The sequence below is a fragment of the Macaca fascicularis genome, chromosome 2 (genome assembly GCF_037993035.2).
Source record: "Macaca fascicularis isolate 582-1 chromosome 2, T2T-MFA8v1.1".
Taxonomy (NCBI): domain Eukaryota; kingdom Metazoa; phylum Chordata; class Mammalia; order Primates; family Cercopithecidae; genus Macaca; species Macaca fascicularis.
The window spans coordinates 41,154,297-41,171,150 of NC_088376.1; the positions used below are offsets into that span (position 1 = coordinate 41,154,297).

The following is a 16,854-nucleotide window of genomic DNA, read 5'->3' on the forward strand; positions in this document are numbered from 1 at the left end:
AGATGGCTTTTTTTTTTTTTTTTTTTTTTTTTTTTTTTTGAGACGGAGTCTCGCTCTGTCACCCAGCCCAGGCTGGAGTGCAGTGGCGCGATCTCGGCTCACTGCAAGCTCCGCCTCCCGGGTTCACGCCATTCTCCTGCCTCAGCCTCCCGAGTAGCTGGGACTACAGGCGCCCACAACCGCGCCCGGCTAATTTTTTTGTAATTTTTAGTAGAGACGGGGTTTCACCGTGGTCTCGATCTCCTGACCTTGTGATCCGCCCGCCTCGGCCTCCCAAAGTGCTGGGATTACAGGCGTGAGCCACCGCGCCCGGCCGAGAGATGGCTTTTATAAGAAGGTTTCAAAATGCACACATATCACCAGGGCACAGTGCTTGAGGAACAGACCCAGGTGAAACTTTTATGAAGCTGTCCACCAACGGCTCCAGGACAGTCGGGTAAGGGGGATGGGGACTGCTGATCTCGCCTACTAGCGCACTTGTGAGTTAGCTGCTTGTAGAAGTGACCCCCAGTTACCACTTTCCGTTCTCTGCCTTCAGCCAGCACTTTCTTTTCGGCCTCCAGCTGGTCTAGGATGGTTTTCTGCAGCAGTGGGGCATTTGCTCCTCTAACCACAGCCACCAGTTCTCCTCCCTAGAATATGTTACAAACAGCATGAAATACTCTTGGCAAATATTAATCTCTTTCAAGAGATGGCGAGAGTGTCTAGGAGTGTGTGTGCCCAAGATCAAGGTCCCTCAACCCCAGGCTCATAGCAGTGTGCTCACTTCTGCTGCCCTCCCTTGGCAGGACGCTCTCAGGTCTGCTTCTAGGATTTTTGTTTGTTTGTTTGAGATGGAGTCTCGCTCTGTCGCCCAGGCTGGGGTGCAGTGGCGCGATCTTGACTCACTGCAAGCTCCGCCTCCCAGGTTCACGCCATTCTCCTGCCTCAGCTTCCCAAATAGCTGGGACTACAGGTGCCCGCCACCATGCCCAGCTAATTTGTTTGTATTTTTAGTAGAGACGGGGTTTCACCGTATTAGCCAGGATGGTTTTGATCTCCTGACCTCATGATGTGTCCATCTCGGCCTCCCAAAGTGCTGGGATTACAGGCGTGAGCCACCACGCCCAGCCAGTCTGCTCCTAGTTTTAAATGATTTCCCTTTTTCTGATCTCTACCTTCTAGGCCATGCCACTCCTTTCAAAGCTTCCTTCAGGGTAACCAGCAGTTCATTAAGGGAGGAACAGTACATAGTAAGTTATGAGTGACTAAGTGTGGCTTACACATGAGTTACTCATTCAACAAATATTATTGAGCACTTACTATACCAAGCACCAAGGCAGAGGCAAAGAATATAAACATTAAACATGAAAAAACATAGCTGCAGCCTTCATGAATGGGGACTAGAATGGGGAGAGGGATGACTGGACATGCCGAAGAAACAATTACAATACTATAAAATAATTGCTGTAAGTAATACGGAAATTTATAAGGTGCTTGGAACTTGGGGCAAGAATTGCCAGCATCATCTGAGATGGTCAGGGAAGGCTTCACAGTCGAGGTGGTATTTGGGATGAACCTGAGTTTCTGCTTTAACTCTTTCAAAAGTCTGTTTGTTTGTTTGTTTGTTTGTTTGATGGAATTTCGCTCTTGTTGCCCAGACTGGAGTTCAATGGCATGATCTCGGCTGACTGCAACCTCTGCCTCCTGGGTTCAAGTGATTCTCCTGCCTCAGCCTCCTAAGTAGCTAGGATTACAGGCACCCGCCACCAGGCCTGGCTAATTTTTATATTTTTAGCAGAGATGGTGTTTCACTATGTTGGCCAGGCTGATCTCAAACTCCTGACCTCAGGTGATCTGCCTGCCTCGGCCTCCCAAAGTGCTGGGATTACAGGTGTGAGCCACCGCGCCTGGCCAAAAGTCTCTATATTTGTACTCACAAAGAAATGAATCTGGAGAGGGAGAAGTTCACATAGAGTGAGTCCTCCTTCCATTTCCATCCCATCCCTTAGTGGACCACCATAGGGTTGAAGATTGTGGCCCATGTTCCCATACAGCCAAGTAAGATTTATGCTTTAATTGCTATGGGCTCAGGCAATTAAGCCATTGTGGTCCCATTTCTACAGCTGAGCTCTGATGTCAAGTGTGTTTGGGCATGCTCATCTCCGAGCTCCTCCCTGCTTCTCCCTCTTTTCCTCCCAATCATGTTATCTCATGTAAGTTCAGTCTCCCTACTAAAATCCAAAGCTCAAATAATGTTTTATCGTAAGTTTCCAATTTGTAATACTTGCAGTGCTGAGGCCAGGAGGCTGAAGTTTTCAAAATTGAACAACCCTAGCCTGGTGTTCGGAGACCTGGTTGAGTAGATCCTGGTATTCCTGACTCTACAATGAGGGGGCTGGTCTGAGTGAGGAGGAATATCGATCCATTGCCATCAGAGCCTGGCAGGTGGCCTAAACCTGGGAAGCCAAGTGTGAAACAGTGGGCCCTTAGGGGCATGGAGCTGGACCATGGATGTCACACCCAAGGACATCCAAATTATATTTTCAAAACACTGGGCCACTTGACTTTCCTCAATAGTCCGTCTCATTTCTAACTTTCTGTAAACATATCTTCACATTTTATGATTACATAAGGGTGAATGAAGAGCTTGTCTGCCCCATAAAGGAGTATCTATTTTTACTAAAAAGTCCCCTTTATGGAGCAAAGGATAGAAATCTTGAAACCCTGTGCTCTGAGAGTGAAGCCTCCAGTCTAGAGTATTCATGAGCCAAAAAGGAGCATGTACATTTGAGTGACTGGTACGCTCTTCCCGTGTACAGCAAGTCAGGAAGGCGGCCCCAGCACCGTGGCCACCAGGGTGCTGTGTCATCCACCTCCTTGGGCGCAGGGCCCTCAGGCCACCATCCTAGTCAACAGCTTGTATCACCACTTCGACTTGGGGGTGGGGGTGTCTGTATGTAGCCAACATCATAAAAAAAGACTGGGAGGCATCAGAGAAAACAGCATCACTTGTTTGAATCTGTGAGGCCTCTTGGTGGTTCCCATTAATTCTCCCAAAGATAATTAATGTCAGTGAGATGCTTCTATTTTGAACTCTAATGATGTGCAATTGTCAAATAGTTCTGGTTCTGAAAATGTACTTACTGCATAAAACAGAAAGGTTGGCTCGCACTTCCCTCGGTACTTTTCGAGGACATCAAGACGATCTGCCTCTGCCTAAAGAAAACCACTATCAGCAGCTACCCTGGGTGCAGGGGGTGCAGGGCCCGACTGATGGGTGGGAAACCACACAGGGAACTGAACACCCCCAGGACTGACTTCCCCAGGTGGAGCCCCGATTTGCTCTCATGCTGTTCCTGCTAATCAGAGCTGTCCTATAAAATTGCAGACATGTACTCTCTTGAAGAATCAAATGAGGAGGAAGCAAGAGTATCTCCTGCCCCACCCAGCTACTGTACCAGTCCAAGGGAGCGCTACTGGCTAATGTCCTCCTGCAGCCATGACTGACAACCGAGGTGAAGGTCCTCAGGCACCGACTTCATTGTCTGAGAAACCTGCTACACATGGGCATAAGAGATCCCCCACGCAAGCCCTTCTACAGCACACTCCCTATGGAAGCACCAAGACTGACTGCCAAAGGAAGAATTGCAAAGTCCCTGAAGTCCAACTTCTTGAGTGATTAGTGTAAGTTATATTTTCTCTTGTCTTCACTGCCTATGAACCTCAAACCCATGCAGCATATCAACAGTGTCTCTTGAATACTTCTCTAGAATTTATTCCCATTTCCATACATTCATCCAAATAAATATTTGCTGTAAGTTCCCCTTTATGGAGCAGAGGATGGAAATTCGAAAGTGACATTTCAGTCAACAGTGTTCATGAGCCAAGAAGGAGATGCGGCTGGGGTGGTGGCTCACACCTGTACTCCCAATACTTTGGGATGCTGTGGTGGGAGGATTGCTTGAGCCCGGGAGTTCTAGACCAGCCTGGGTGATATAGTGAGACCTTGCCTCTACAAAAAGTTAAAAAATTAGTGAAGCATGGTGGCATGTGCCTATATAGTCCCAACTAGTTGGGAAGCTGAGGTGGGAGGATCATTTGAGGCTGGGAGGCAAAGGCTGCAGTGGGCCATGATCCCACCACTGCACTCCAGCCTGGGTGACAGGAGAAAGAAAAAAGAAGAGGGAGAATATGCATTTGAGTGATATATATTTCTTCTCTTCATACAGCACCAAGAACTGCTCAAGCCAAGAGTGATACAGGGAGGTGGGGTGGGGAATAGGAACCTTCATAGCTAGAGAAATTAGAAAGTATCATGACAGTATCAACAAAAAGTCCACACTGATTCCTTTTTAATGATCTGGGAAAGGCCACTCTCACACTTCTCCTTCCTGACTCTTTTAAATTTTTAAATTCTTTTTACAATGTTGTATGACTGTTGGATGAGAGAGAATCTTACTAATGCAAAGTGCAGAAGGTCCAGGCCGACCTCGATCCTCATCTTCTGGAAGAGGCTCACCACAGGTTTGCAGGGGCCACACCAGCCTTGATAGACATCAACAACTGTGTGCAACCAAGAAGCAGGAACATTCAGTAGACACCAGCGCCCACCACACCAGGCACAATTTATACCTGTGCATTCTAACCCCCCTCAAATGGACATTCATTTGCAGGGATATCTAATGGTTAAAGGGATTTACTGTCTCATGAGATTATAAGCAAGTATGGAAACACAGCTAGCCCTCATTCTTATGAACTTGGTATACTGAATTCTAAATACAGTATAAGTGTAGCAGAAAATAATTTTCTTAACATGGCTCCTTTATCTTAAGGGTTCTTCAGGCTACATTCAGGGTTAGGCCTAACACAGGGTGGCCCTCAATGATATTGGAATTAGACTGAAACTGTCTATTCTAAAAAAGGAGAGGTCACTCACTGTAGGTGACCCAGCAGCACACAATTGACTTTTATGTAATCCTTGGATAATAAACACAGGTTTGACCTTTTCTTTTGATGAATTAAAAGCCACTTTCTTTGGGTGGAGCAGAGTTTTATTTACTTTAGAAAAATCAACATTTTTCTCCCAGAAAGTGAGCCTGATAGAGAGCTAGAGAGAAACTTGGATACCTTTTTCTTCTTTAGTCCCAATCTATAGTACACGTCAGGGCTGGATGTAGGGGAACCCTCTCATCTGAGTGTTGTGAACCACACGATCTACAGGAAGCTAAGCAAACCAAGCCAACTCCCGTGTACTGGATTTGTGCAGGACCTGCCCCACATGACCATGAAGCGGCAGCAAGGGCTAGATGGTGACATACCAGTGGCCATATTTTAGAGGAGGGATATCTGCCAAAAGGCTTCAACACTCCCAGAGTTCATGCCTGTTCCACACAGGTGAGCATTTCGGTTCAACCGCTAAAGTAGCATAGTCACAGGGAGATCGTGTCAAAATTGCTAATAATTGATTAACTCTGTCAATTTTAATAGCATGCAATTTGTGATTTTACTTATCACAGATTCACATTTCAAAATTTTCCCATCAAATGAGAACTATTAATATAATACAATATAAATTGTCATGATTAAAGTTAGTATAGAGACTGGTGGCACTGTACTAACACTGTTGTGTACTAACCAGGGAAGGAAGGCTTCCCATGAAGAGGTGACTTGCACTGGGCATTGTAGAGAGCCCAGGCTTGGACGGGCAGAGAGGGAGACTGTGGTGCAAAGGATGGGCAGCCAGGCATAGGTGGCAGACTCAGGGACCCCTGGGCAGCCTGCTGGACCAGACCTGCCTGAGGTGGTGTGGTAGGAAGTGGTGGCAGGGCTCACTGGAGGAATCTGGAATGTGGGGCTTGAGGAGCTCTATCCTGAATCACTAGGCAACGAGGATTCACAGTAAGTATTAGAGAGAAGAGGGAGCTAATATCTTGGACTTGCCTGCATCCAGAATTGTAAGAAATAAATTTCTGTTCTTTATATACTACATATCTGTAGTGTCCTGTTACAGTAGCATAAACAGACTAAGCTATTCTGCTTTAGCTGCAAGAGGGCAGGTGCACTTTGCTTTTCTCTAAAAAGCCCAGTGAGATGGATATCATTATTGCACTATCGAGATGAGGAAACTGAAGTTCAAAGAGGTGAAGTCATCGACCTAAGGTAAGAAAGCAAATTCTCAAGCAGTATAGCTTAGTCCATTTATGCTGCTGTAACGGGACACTACAGACTGGGGCAGTTTATAATGAACAGAAACTTATTTCTTATAGTTCTGGAGGCTGGCAAGTCCAAGATCAAGGTGCCAGCAGGTTTGGTTGTCAGATAAGGGCTGCATCCCTCTGGAGGAGAATTATACTGTGTCCTCACATGACGGAAGTCAAGGGCAAGAGGAATAAACTCCTTCCATCAAGCCCTTTTATAAGGGCACTTAATGCCACTCATGAAGGGCACTACTCCCCTTTTAAAGGCCCCACCTCTTAAAACCATTACTTTTGACATTCAGTTTCAACACTGAATTTTGAAGGGGGACACATTTAAACCACAGTACAGCAGAATCAAGTTTTGTTTTATTTTATTTTATTTTATTTTATTTTATTTTATTTTATTTTATTTTATTTTATTTTTGAGATGGAGTCTGGCCCTGTTGCCCAGGCTGGAGTGCAGTGGCCGGATCTCAGCTCACTGCAAGCTCCGCCTCCTGGGTTTATGCCATTCTCCTGACTCAGCCTCCTGAGTAGCTGGGACTACATTAGCTGGGACTACAGGCGCCCACCACCTCGCCCACCTAGTTTTTTGTATTTTTTAGTAGAGACGGAGTTTCACCGTGTTAGCCAGGATGGTCTTGATCTCCTGACCTCGTGATCCTCCCGTCTCGGCCTCCCAAAGTGCTGGGATTACAGGCTTGAGCCACCGCGCCCGGCCAGAATCAAGTTTTAAATCCTGTGTTGCCTGATGCCATAGCCCATGCTCTTTCAACTGCTCCAGGGAAGAAGCAAGATGCATAAATTCAGCAGTGTTCATTGGTTCAGCCAAGTAGCACAATTTTGCAGAATGTGAGAACCCAAGCTGGGTATAGGAGGAATGAGGAAGCCAGACACACGGGTGGCAGAGGGGATAGAATGAAAAGAATGTAGGCAGAATGCTAGGGATGAAAATGAAGACGGTGTGGAAAGGACTTCACCTTTGAGCCTGGCAGAGAAAAAGAACTAGCGAGGGGTGGGGAGAGATTGTTGGAGGGGAAAGGAGAACAAACTCAACTCTAAACAGGCTGGGTTTTCAGTACCAACCAGAAAATCTAAGACAAGTGATCACAAAGGCAACCAGACATCCAAGCAGGAGAGTGGGATTTGGGTTCCACAGCATCCAGGTAGAGGATAAAGTTCTGGGCTTTCCTGAAGACAAGAGTTTCACAATTGACAGATTTTAATTTATTTTTTTATTTCAGCCTACTACAGTTATGTGGGTGAGGGCCAAAAAGGGCATTTGGGTCAAGCTAGGAAAATGTCCCTGAAGACTTAGAGGGCCCTGTACACAGACCCACTGAAAAGGGCAGGTTTAAATCCCAAAGGAAAAAAGCTGGGGCTCAACTCTCTGTGCTGTATTTGTATTGACAGTGCACCTGCCATTGCTACTAGCTTCTCCCTCCCTCTTGGACGCCCTGGCTCTGTGAGGAGTGGCGGGCACAAAGGCACCTTCACAAAGTTATGGAGGAAGCGGGGATGGGGGGGAGGGGGGAGGAAGGAACAGAGAGGAAGTGTTTGATTTGACTCTGAGTGAGAGGAAGCAAAACAGAGAAGCCACATGGAAGGAATGGTAGAGACAAGAAAAAGGTGTGTCTGTGTGTGTGCGTGTGTGTGTGTGTATGTGTGTGTCTGTGCACGCATGTGTAGGTCTGAAGGGACTTTGGCATGTTGAAAGCAGGTGAAAATGAGCCAGCAGAAGGCAAGGTTTCCAAGATGCTGGTGGTTTACTTTGGAAGCAAATTTCTGCTGGCTGGAGAGAGAGAGAAAAACACATATCTATGTATTTATATGCTCCATAGCTATATATTCCTCTAGACTGCCTGATGAGAAGAAGCAAAGAGGAGGTCCTGCTACCTTCAGTCAACAGAGGCCCTTGAACCATTTAGACCAGGCTTGGCAGAAGGTCAGTGCTCACTGGATGTTAGCTACTATCACATAGGGTGCTTAGCAAGGTGGCTGGCACACGATACATTCTCCAAAAATTAAGGAATGGTGGTTTTTTCACGGTTGTTAAAGAAATGGAAATAATGATTTGTTTCACCTGGAGTCATGTTCCAGTTGCCCAGACAAGACACATGGACAAATGGTTAAGCCTTGGCACCATCAAAAAGACTTTATAATCCCTCAAACAGTAGAGTGTTTGAGGGATTATACTCATACCCACACAACTGGATCAGCATTTATCTAGTACCCAGTCAGCCTCAGTCCCAGGCAAGTCTACTACAGATGTGAGATTAAAAAACCAATGCTGGCCGGGCGTGGTGGCTCACACCTTAATCCCAGCACTTTGGGAGGCCGGGTGGGCAGATCATTTGAGGTCAGGAGTTTGCGATCAGCCTGGCCAAGACGGTGAAACCCCGTCTCTACTGAAAATATAAAAATTAGCTGGGTGTGATAGAATGTGCCTGTAATCCCATCTACTTGGGAGGCTGAGGCAGAAGAATCACTTGAACCCCAGAGACGGAGGTTGCAGTGAGCCAAGATTGCACCACTGCACTTCAACCTGGGTGACTCAGTCTCAAAAAAAGAAAGAAAAAGCCAATGCCGTTGTGTTTAGAGTCTAGGAGAAAAGCCATGATGGTCTTTCCCTACAGGGGCCACAGCAAGTGGGGTGTGTGCTGGAGGGATTGAGACAGAGACTCACCCCAAGTGCCCTAGGAGCTCCCAGGAGGGACGTGACCACACAGAGGTTCCAGAAAGATTTCATATGAGGAAGCTAATTTTGCACTGGGTCGGGGAATAAGAAAGATTTCTACAGTTGGTGATGGGCCATGATATCCCATCTGGCTTGAATGGGCTTAAATGCTGACGTCATTTGGTGGAGGGGGTGGTAATGGGCAAGGCTAAGATCAGATACAAGCACACTGAGCAGGTATATTCACAGAAAAACTGAGCAGGCACACAGAGTAATAGAGCACAGAGATATCTGCAGTGAATGAGAACGAGAAGTAAAGAGTGGGTGACAGCAGGTGGTAGGCAGCCTCTCAGATGTCTCTAACGATCCCCACCTCCTGGTCCTCATGTACTTGTGTAACCCCCTGCCCTGGAGTATGGGCTGGACCTAGTGACCAGCTTCTAATGAGCAGAGTATGGCAAAAGCAATGGGATATCACTCTCAAGATTAGGCTAACAAAAGGCTGTGACTTCCAACTTGTACCCTCTCTTAGAGGTCTGTCCTGGGGGAAGCAAGTTACCAGGTTTGTGAGTAGCCTCATGGAGAAATCAATGGCAAGAAGTTAATGTCTCTGGCCAACAGCCAGTGAGGACTTGAATCCTTCCTACCAACAGCCTCATGAGTGAGCTTGGAAGTGGATCTTCTTAGGTCTGCCAGTAGCCACACAAAAGAGCTTGGAAGCAGATCTGCTCCTCGTTGAGCCTTGAGATCCCGTCTGACACCTTAACTACCATGGTGAGACACTCTGAGCCAGAGCTAGCCAACTAAGCTGTACCTGAACTCCTGACCCACAGAAACTGGGATAATCAATGTTTGTTGTTTTAAACCACTAAGTTTCTGGGTAAGTTGCTAAGCAGCAACAAATAACTGGTGCCAGGAGGATGGGGATGAGGAGGCCCATAGACAGTGGCCTGCTGTTTCCTAATGACTGCAGTCCCAGGTTCAAGTCCCAGTGATGCCTGGCTCGCCTTCCATCCTTTGAGTTCCAAGAGATCCCCGTATTCCCTCCAATGCATTCTCCTTTAGTGCCTGAGGTAATTAGAAGAGGTTTCCTGTTACTTTTAACACCAAACAACCCTGAGTACTGACTCCTTTCCTGAACTGAATTTACTGATGTTCAAGCCACACACACACACACACACACACACACACACACACACACACACATCATCTGTTTTTTTATGAGGTTCAAGGTAATAGGAAAGTAATGTTCATTGCAGCCCTTTTCTTCATGGTTCATCACACCATTTAATAATTTAGAAAAGAATGGATCTAAAAAGTTATTTTACTTTGAATTACCAGTTAGTCCTTTGGAACTGAGCATTTCCTCCCAAAGCTCTTGGGTGCTGATGTTGACCTAAAGCCAAAGAGGATCAAATGCTGTATTACTGAGGGCTCAGGCAGGGAAACAATTCAATCTATTTGCTCTAGATTTCTATCTTTCTATCTCTGAAATACTTACAAGTACAGTTCAAATTATCCTCTCCCCCGTCTTCTTTTCTCCTTCCTTTTCTCACTCCTTCCCTACCCAGAAAAAAACACTATCCTAAGAATAATGTGTACTAGTCTCAGGCATTTAAAAAATAATTTTACATGTTATTTGTCCAGGAACAATATATAAGTTGTTTTTGTGCCCTTAAAATGTACATAAATGTATCAAACTGTAGGTCTCATTTTGAAATTTGTGTTTTCACTTAGTATCAGAATTAAGTTGAATTTATTGCCATTCACTCACATTTTTTTTCTTATCCACAGAGTTCTGATTTTATAAATATAAAATACAAGGAAAAATACATATTATCCCTCTTCATTAACGTAAAAATTTCTTTTTTTTTTTTTTTTTTTTTTTTTTGAGATGGAGTCTGGCTCTGTCACCCAGGCTGGAGTGCAGAGGCTCAATCTCAGCTCACTGCAACCTCTGCCTCCCAGGTTCAAGCGATTCTTATGCTTCAGCCTCCTGAGTAGCTGGGATTACAGGCACGTACCACCACACCTGGCCATTTTTGTATTTTTAGTTGAGACCGGGTTGGACCATGTTGTCCAGGCTGGTCTCGAACTCCTGACCTCAAGTGATCTGCCCACCTCAGCCTCCCAAAGTGCTGGGATTACAGGCATGAGCCACAATGCCTGGCCAATAGTAAACATTTCTGTATAGTGTTTTTTACTGTGAAATAATTTCAAACTTACAGAAAGTGTGCAAGTACAGTATAAAGATTTAGGGTTTTTTTTTTTTTTTAGGTATTTGGAAGTAAATTACAGCTTGTTATCTCATTACTCCTGAATATATTATTCCTATGTAACACAATACAATAATCAAAATCAGGGGAAAAAAACACTGACATATTGTGAACATTTAATCCTTAGATAGAGTACAACTTTTCCTGTTTATCCCATAATGTCCTGAGTAGCAAAGGAGCTAATCAGAAACGTGTGCTAGATTTATTTGTCAAGTCTCTTTAGTCTGGAATAGTTCTTTAGTCTTTCTCTTCTTTTCACAATGTTGACACTTTGGAAAATGACATTCCAGGTATTTTGTAGAGTGTCCCTCAGTTGGGGCATATGTGATGTTTCCTCCTGATTGGATTCAGGCTGTGCATGTTTGGACTGGTTGAAATTTGCTGGACTGGTTGGAGTGTTGGAGAAGCTGAGGATCATTCCTCTCACTACTGCCTAGCAGGTGAGACACAATTTCCATCTGCCTATTACTGATGTTCACTTTGATCACTGGATTAACATGGTCTGCCAGGCCTATTGTCTGTAAAATTATTCCCTTTTTCTTTGTAATTAACATATTTTTGTGGTGAGCTACTTTGAAATGATATAAATTAAAAGACCACACAAATTACTACTGGGTTTTTTTGTTTGTTTTTTGAGATGGAGTCTCACTCTGTCACCCAGGCTGGAGTGCAGTGGCATGATCATGGCTCACTGCAACCTCTGCCTCCTGGGTTCAAGCGATTCTCCTGCCTCAGCCTCCCAAGTAGCTGGGATTATAGGTGCCCGCTACCACACCCGGCTAATTTTTTATATTTTTAATAGAGACAGGGCTTCACCATGTTGGCCAGGCTGGTTGTGAACTCCTGACCTCAAGTGATCCGCCTGTCTCGGCCTTCCAAAGTGCTGGGATTACAGGCATGAGCCAGCACGCCTGGCCTACTATTGTTCTTGATACAGGTATGCCAAGGTCTATGTCCCTTTAAAAAAGATAGGATGCATTATTGGCAATAAGGGCAAGAAACATGTAACACCTGCTAATCCTCTATTAAAAGCCCCTTTTTTGGCCGAACGTGGTGGCTCATGCCTGTAGTCCCAACACTTTGGGAAGCCAGAAGTTTGAGGCCTGCCTGGCCAACATGGTGAAACCCTGCCTCTACTAAAAAAAAAAAAAAAAATACAAAAGTTGGCCGGGCGTGGTGGCGCATACCTGTTTTCCCAGCTACTCAGGAGGCTGAGACATGAGAATTGGTGAACCTGGGAGGTGGAGGTTGAAGTGAGATGAGATCGTGCCACTGCATTCCAGCCTGGGCGACAGGACAGAATGAGAATGTCTCAAAAAAAAAAAAAAAAAAAAAAAGAAAGTCTCTCTTTTAAGGAAGCATACTCCTTACTTTTCTTGTTTCAATGAAAAGTAGAAGAAAAACCCAGAAGAGTCTTCTTGATGCCTTAAATGAAGTAAGAGAGCTGGACTGATAGAACCTTGGGCCCACAACTACAGTCCTGAGGATAGTGATAGAAGCGTTCAGAAGGACCCCCCGCCCCTACCCAGAGGCTCAGACTTAAGTCACCAGCAACTCTCTGTGGCCCACCCCTGTCACGGAGTGAGTCCCACCAGCTCTGGGGCCAGGACTCTGGGCAGTTGAAGAATCTCAGCCCTGGGAGCCAGGCAAGAGCGAAACGGTGTGGGAACTATCCGGACTTCACTAAGCCTTGCATTTGGTAGGGAATGAATGGGGAATGTGTGGCACCTTTTACCCAGACTGTCCCTTGATGTCCTGTGATTTCTGTCTGTCTCAGTTATAAACGGAACCCCGAATAACCTTGCTGAGAGAGAGGACAGGGTTCCTGGGTTGGCCGACTTTAGGCACTGCTTTCAAGGGGTTTACCTTATAGAGAGGTGACCTTTACACAGATGCCTCAGTGTAAGAGGGGAGGGAGGCCACTCCCTCAGCAGGAGGGAGCACTTACTTTGAGTACTGCATTGTACTCAGAGCTCTGAGTAATACACATGAAAAAATAACAACATTGCTAACAAAAGTTATTACTGCCATAGGAGATCTAGGGCATCAACACATGAAATGACCATAATAAGGGGCAATAACATTAGAGACACCACAGACCGCATCAGACCAGCCAGGAAGTGTCTAAAGGAGTCTCATCACAGCTCTGCAGGCGTTAAAGGACAGGTATTATCCCTCCTGTCTATGTAAAAGATACGGAGGCCAGAGGGTTGAGGAAATGAGTCACACAGCTATGAATGGTAGGACCAGTTGCTCAGAATTTACTTCAACCAGAACATTCATATATGAAGCACTTTCTGACTCTAGAATCCTAGAATATCAAGGCTGGAAGAAGGCCCTTAGGGATAATTCACACAACATCCTCATTCCATAGATGGGCAAGCTATGGCCCAGAGAGGGTATGTGATGTAGTCAAAGACACAGTTGGCTATAGAGGACACAAGAACTACATCAGGCCTTCTGACTTCCAGTCTAAAAATCCCACCCCACCCCCCACCCCTCCCACCCCCAGCATGGGGTACCCTTAGAATGATGCTGCTTTCCCCTTTCCTCTTTTTTAAACCACTAGACTTTTGAAATCCACATGCAAACTGTCCTACCGAGGACAATGAGAGAAAAACCAGATGTCTCAAAATCGCTAAAGCTCTATTATCTAGGAGGCGCTGTAGCCTTAGTATGCATCTTACTGGGACCAGCTGATGATGAGACATTTTAAAGTTTGTTTTAAAATGTTCCCGTGTTACAGATCATCCAGATGATCTCCTTATGACAAAGCACTCTCTCCCAATTCCAGGGTCTGTTCCTGCATGTTTTTACCATCACTTCAGAATCAACCACTGTTTATTGTCCAGAACCAAGAAAAAGAGCAGTTGCTGGCTTCTGAATTCACTTGTCCCACATGCAAATGAAGTAAGGTACTCTATATAACAAATGCCCAGCACATAATATATCTCAAAACATATTTGTTAATAAGTGAAATTTGATGAGAACAGTGGTGGGAAAACTGGGTCTCCACAGAGCACACAGTTACAGACTCATGCCCAAAGTCAAAAGAACCTATACTGTATTCTCTGTGCAAGCTGCAGTTATATTTCAACAACAGTAACAAAATAACGGTCACATCGAGTTATGTTGATTCATATTTTCTTGGTTTGTAGTTTTATTTAATGCATGTTTAGGTTTTATGGTTGTATACGCACTATAAATATAAACAGCTTCTACTCAGTTTTGTTTGCATTAATTTTGTTTGCATAAAATTTGTCATCACTGGGGTTCCAAGATAAGTTTTGGCCCTTTAAGACGGAAGGGTACATCACTCAAGTTTGGGAACACTGTCACATACTGCTAGCAAACAAAATGTCACTTTTATACTACAACCCCGCTCCAATCACCCTCCTCTTCCCCGAGCCCAACCCAGAGCTGGAAGCTAGCGCCCCTTGAGGCTTACCTGCAGGGCAATTTCCTTCTTCCTGCTGCCCATGGCTCTGCAAAGAAGACGAAGCCCTGTTACCGCGGCCGTGGGCCGTTCCCCCGCAGCCTCGCGACAAACCGCTGCGTGGATCAGCAAGCCCAGAGCCTCCTTCAGATAAGCCCCCCTCCTATGGCCCTCGGCCCCTTTTTAAGATGCTTCTAACTGGCGGCAAATCAACACACTGACACAAAGTGAACACCCCACGAGGAAGCGGAGCCTGCAGTCCGCGGGCTCGTGGCTCGCCGGGCGGTTTTCTGGGGATCTGCAAAGCCCCTTCCCCACCCCGGAGCCGGCCAGTGGGCTCCAGCAGAGGCCGGAGTCAGTGCGCGGGGCACAGTGCAGCCTGCCGGGCACGGGGTCTCCAGTCGAGGAATTCGAACCAAAAACCGACATGGGACCCTGTCATCCCTGCTGTTCTTATGGATTACTGGGAAACTGAGCCACTGCGAACGACAGGTACACGATCTTCGACGCGCCCGGAGTCACCAACCGAGTCTGCAGCGACCTAGCCGCGGTCGTCATGGCAACCTGGCCCCCCTGCCAGGCCGGCCAGGAAAGCCGGCGGACACGTAAGCCACGCCCACTCTGGGCCCAACGCAGTCTCTTCGCGGAGACTCTGAACCCAGCCAGCGAGAGGCAGGAGGGAGTCCCGCCCCTTGCCCTCCATATCGGACTATGGGAACCCACTCATTGGCTGCAGCGTTTGTCAGCGTCTGGAGGCTTTGAACCCACCAGGCAAAGACCCAGTGCATCTGTGCGTTGCACAGTCGCATCTGTGAATCCCTGCGTCCCTCCTGCCCCGCCTGCCAAGACTGCTGTGCAGCTTTTCTACCGTCACATACCGGTAAAATGTGTGCAAGGTAGGGGGCGTCTCCAGATTTTAAGGGGTCTGCAGGCGTTCTCTTTAAGACAAAGAATATGAAATTACAAATTCAAAATTAGATATGAAAGTCAACTGAGACACATACAAAACACTTACAAACATTGTAGCTATTAATCCAACTCTATCAATAACCACTTTAAATGTGAATAACCTGATTACACCAATTAAAAGAGAGATTGTCAGAGTGGATTTCAAAAAGAAACAAAGCCCAGTTGTGTGTTATCCACAAGAAAATACATTAAAAGCAAAAAAATAGAGATAGCTATACCAGGCTGACACTAACTAAAAAAATAGCTGAAGTAGCTATGTTAATTTCAAGAAAAGCAGACTTCAGAACAAGGAAATTTATCAAGTATAAACAGGGACATTACATAAAGGTAAAGGGATCAATTATTTGGGAAGACATAACAATACTTAACATGTATGTACTTAAAAACAGAGCACCGAAATATGTGAGGCAAAAAAAAGATAAAACTGCAAGGAAAAATAGGTAAACTCACTATTATAATAGAATATTTTAATACCATTTTAAAAATACCATTAAAATATTTTAATACCATTTTAATACATCCAGCAGGCAGCAAATGAGCAAGGATATAGTTGAACTGAAAAAATCAATCAAATTGATCTAATTGACATTTATACAATACTTAATTCAACAACAGCGGAATATAGATTCTTTCTCAAGCTCACGTGGAACATTCACTGAGATAGACTACAATCTAGGCCATAAAACATAGCTTAACAAATTTAAAAGGATAGAACAAAGTATGTTCTCTGACTACAATGGAATTAAACTAGGAATCAATCACAGCTGATGAAAGAAATCTCGAAGATTTAAATAGATGAAGAAATATTCCATGTTCATGGATAGGAAGAATTCATATTGTTAAGATATGAATTCTTCCCAAGTGAAGCATACACCAAATGATTTCCATCCAGGGAGTGCTGATACCCTGCTTAGCCATAAGGTACCCAGCAACCCTCTGTGAAGTACAGGGCGATGGATATACTGAAGACTGAACATCTTCCTACCTGTCATCCTGCCTTCTCCCACTTCAGCTCTGAATCCACCTACTCTTTTCTTGCATTCAGTCCCATGGCAATATTCAGTTCCATGATAATATTGCTCAGAGCCACAGTCACTCCTTAAGACACTGCATTGCAAACTGAGTTGACTAGATGCAAATCATGTTCATTGCCACAAGGTGGTGGTTGTTCAAGCTCTTGAATGTGTGGAATCTCCCTTAGAATTTAGTTTCCAAAATAAAATTCAAATCAGATGCTAAACTCCTCCTGCCAGTGCACGGAAAGATAGTGACATTTATTCTTTCTGAAAGAGTTAAATTTCTTACCATGTGGTCTCT

At 45.3% G+C, this 16,854-nt stretch overlaps 1 protein-coding gene across 10 annotated transcripts in view; it reads right to left on the reverse strand.

Moving 5' to 3' along the window:
- NME9 (NME/NM23 family member 9) overlaps positions 1 to 15,134 on the reverse strand; it is a 29,970-nt gene extending 14,836 nt beyond the window's left edge. For 2 of the 10 annotated variants that reach the window (XR_012430741.1, XM_045386912.3), the window contains exons 1-6: positions 15,065 to 15,129; positions 14,581 to 14,617; positions 10,195 to 10,252; positions 4,442 to 4,545; positions 3,127 to 3,198; positions 516 to 632 (exon numbers count right to left, since the gene is read on the reverse strand). Coding sequence is in view for 9 of the 10 variants with exons in the window: in XM_045386912.3 (XP_045242847.2) it covers positions 516 to 632; positions 3,127 to 3,198; positions 4,442 to 4,545; positions 10,195 to 10,252; positions 14,581 to 14,617; positions 15,065 to 15,126 (450 nt within the window). In the remaining variant the exon portion in view is untranslated. Of the gene's footprint in view, positions 1 to 515; positions 633 to 3,126; positions 3,199 to 4,441; positions 4,546 to 10,194; positions 10,253 to 10,357; positions 10,422 to 14,580; positions 14,788 to 15,032 lie in introns of those variants that run through there. The other 8 variants (XM_045386913.3, XM_005545883.5, XM_045386917.3 and 5 more) reach the window with 8 other exon arrangements.
- Positions 15,135 to 16,854: the final 1,720 nt, after the last annotated feature.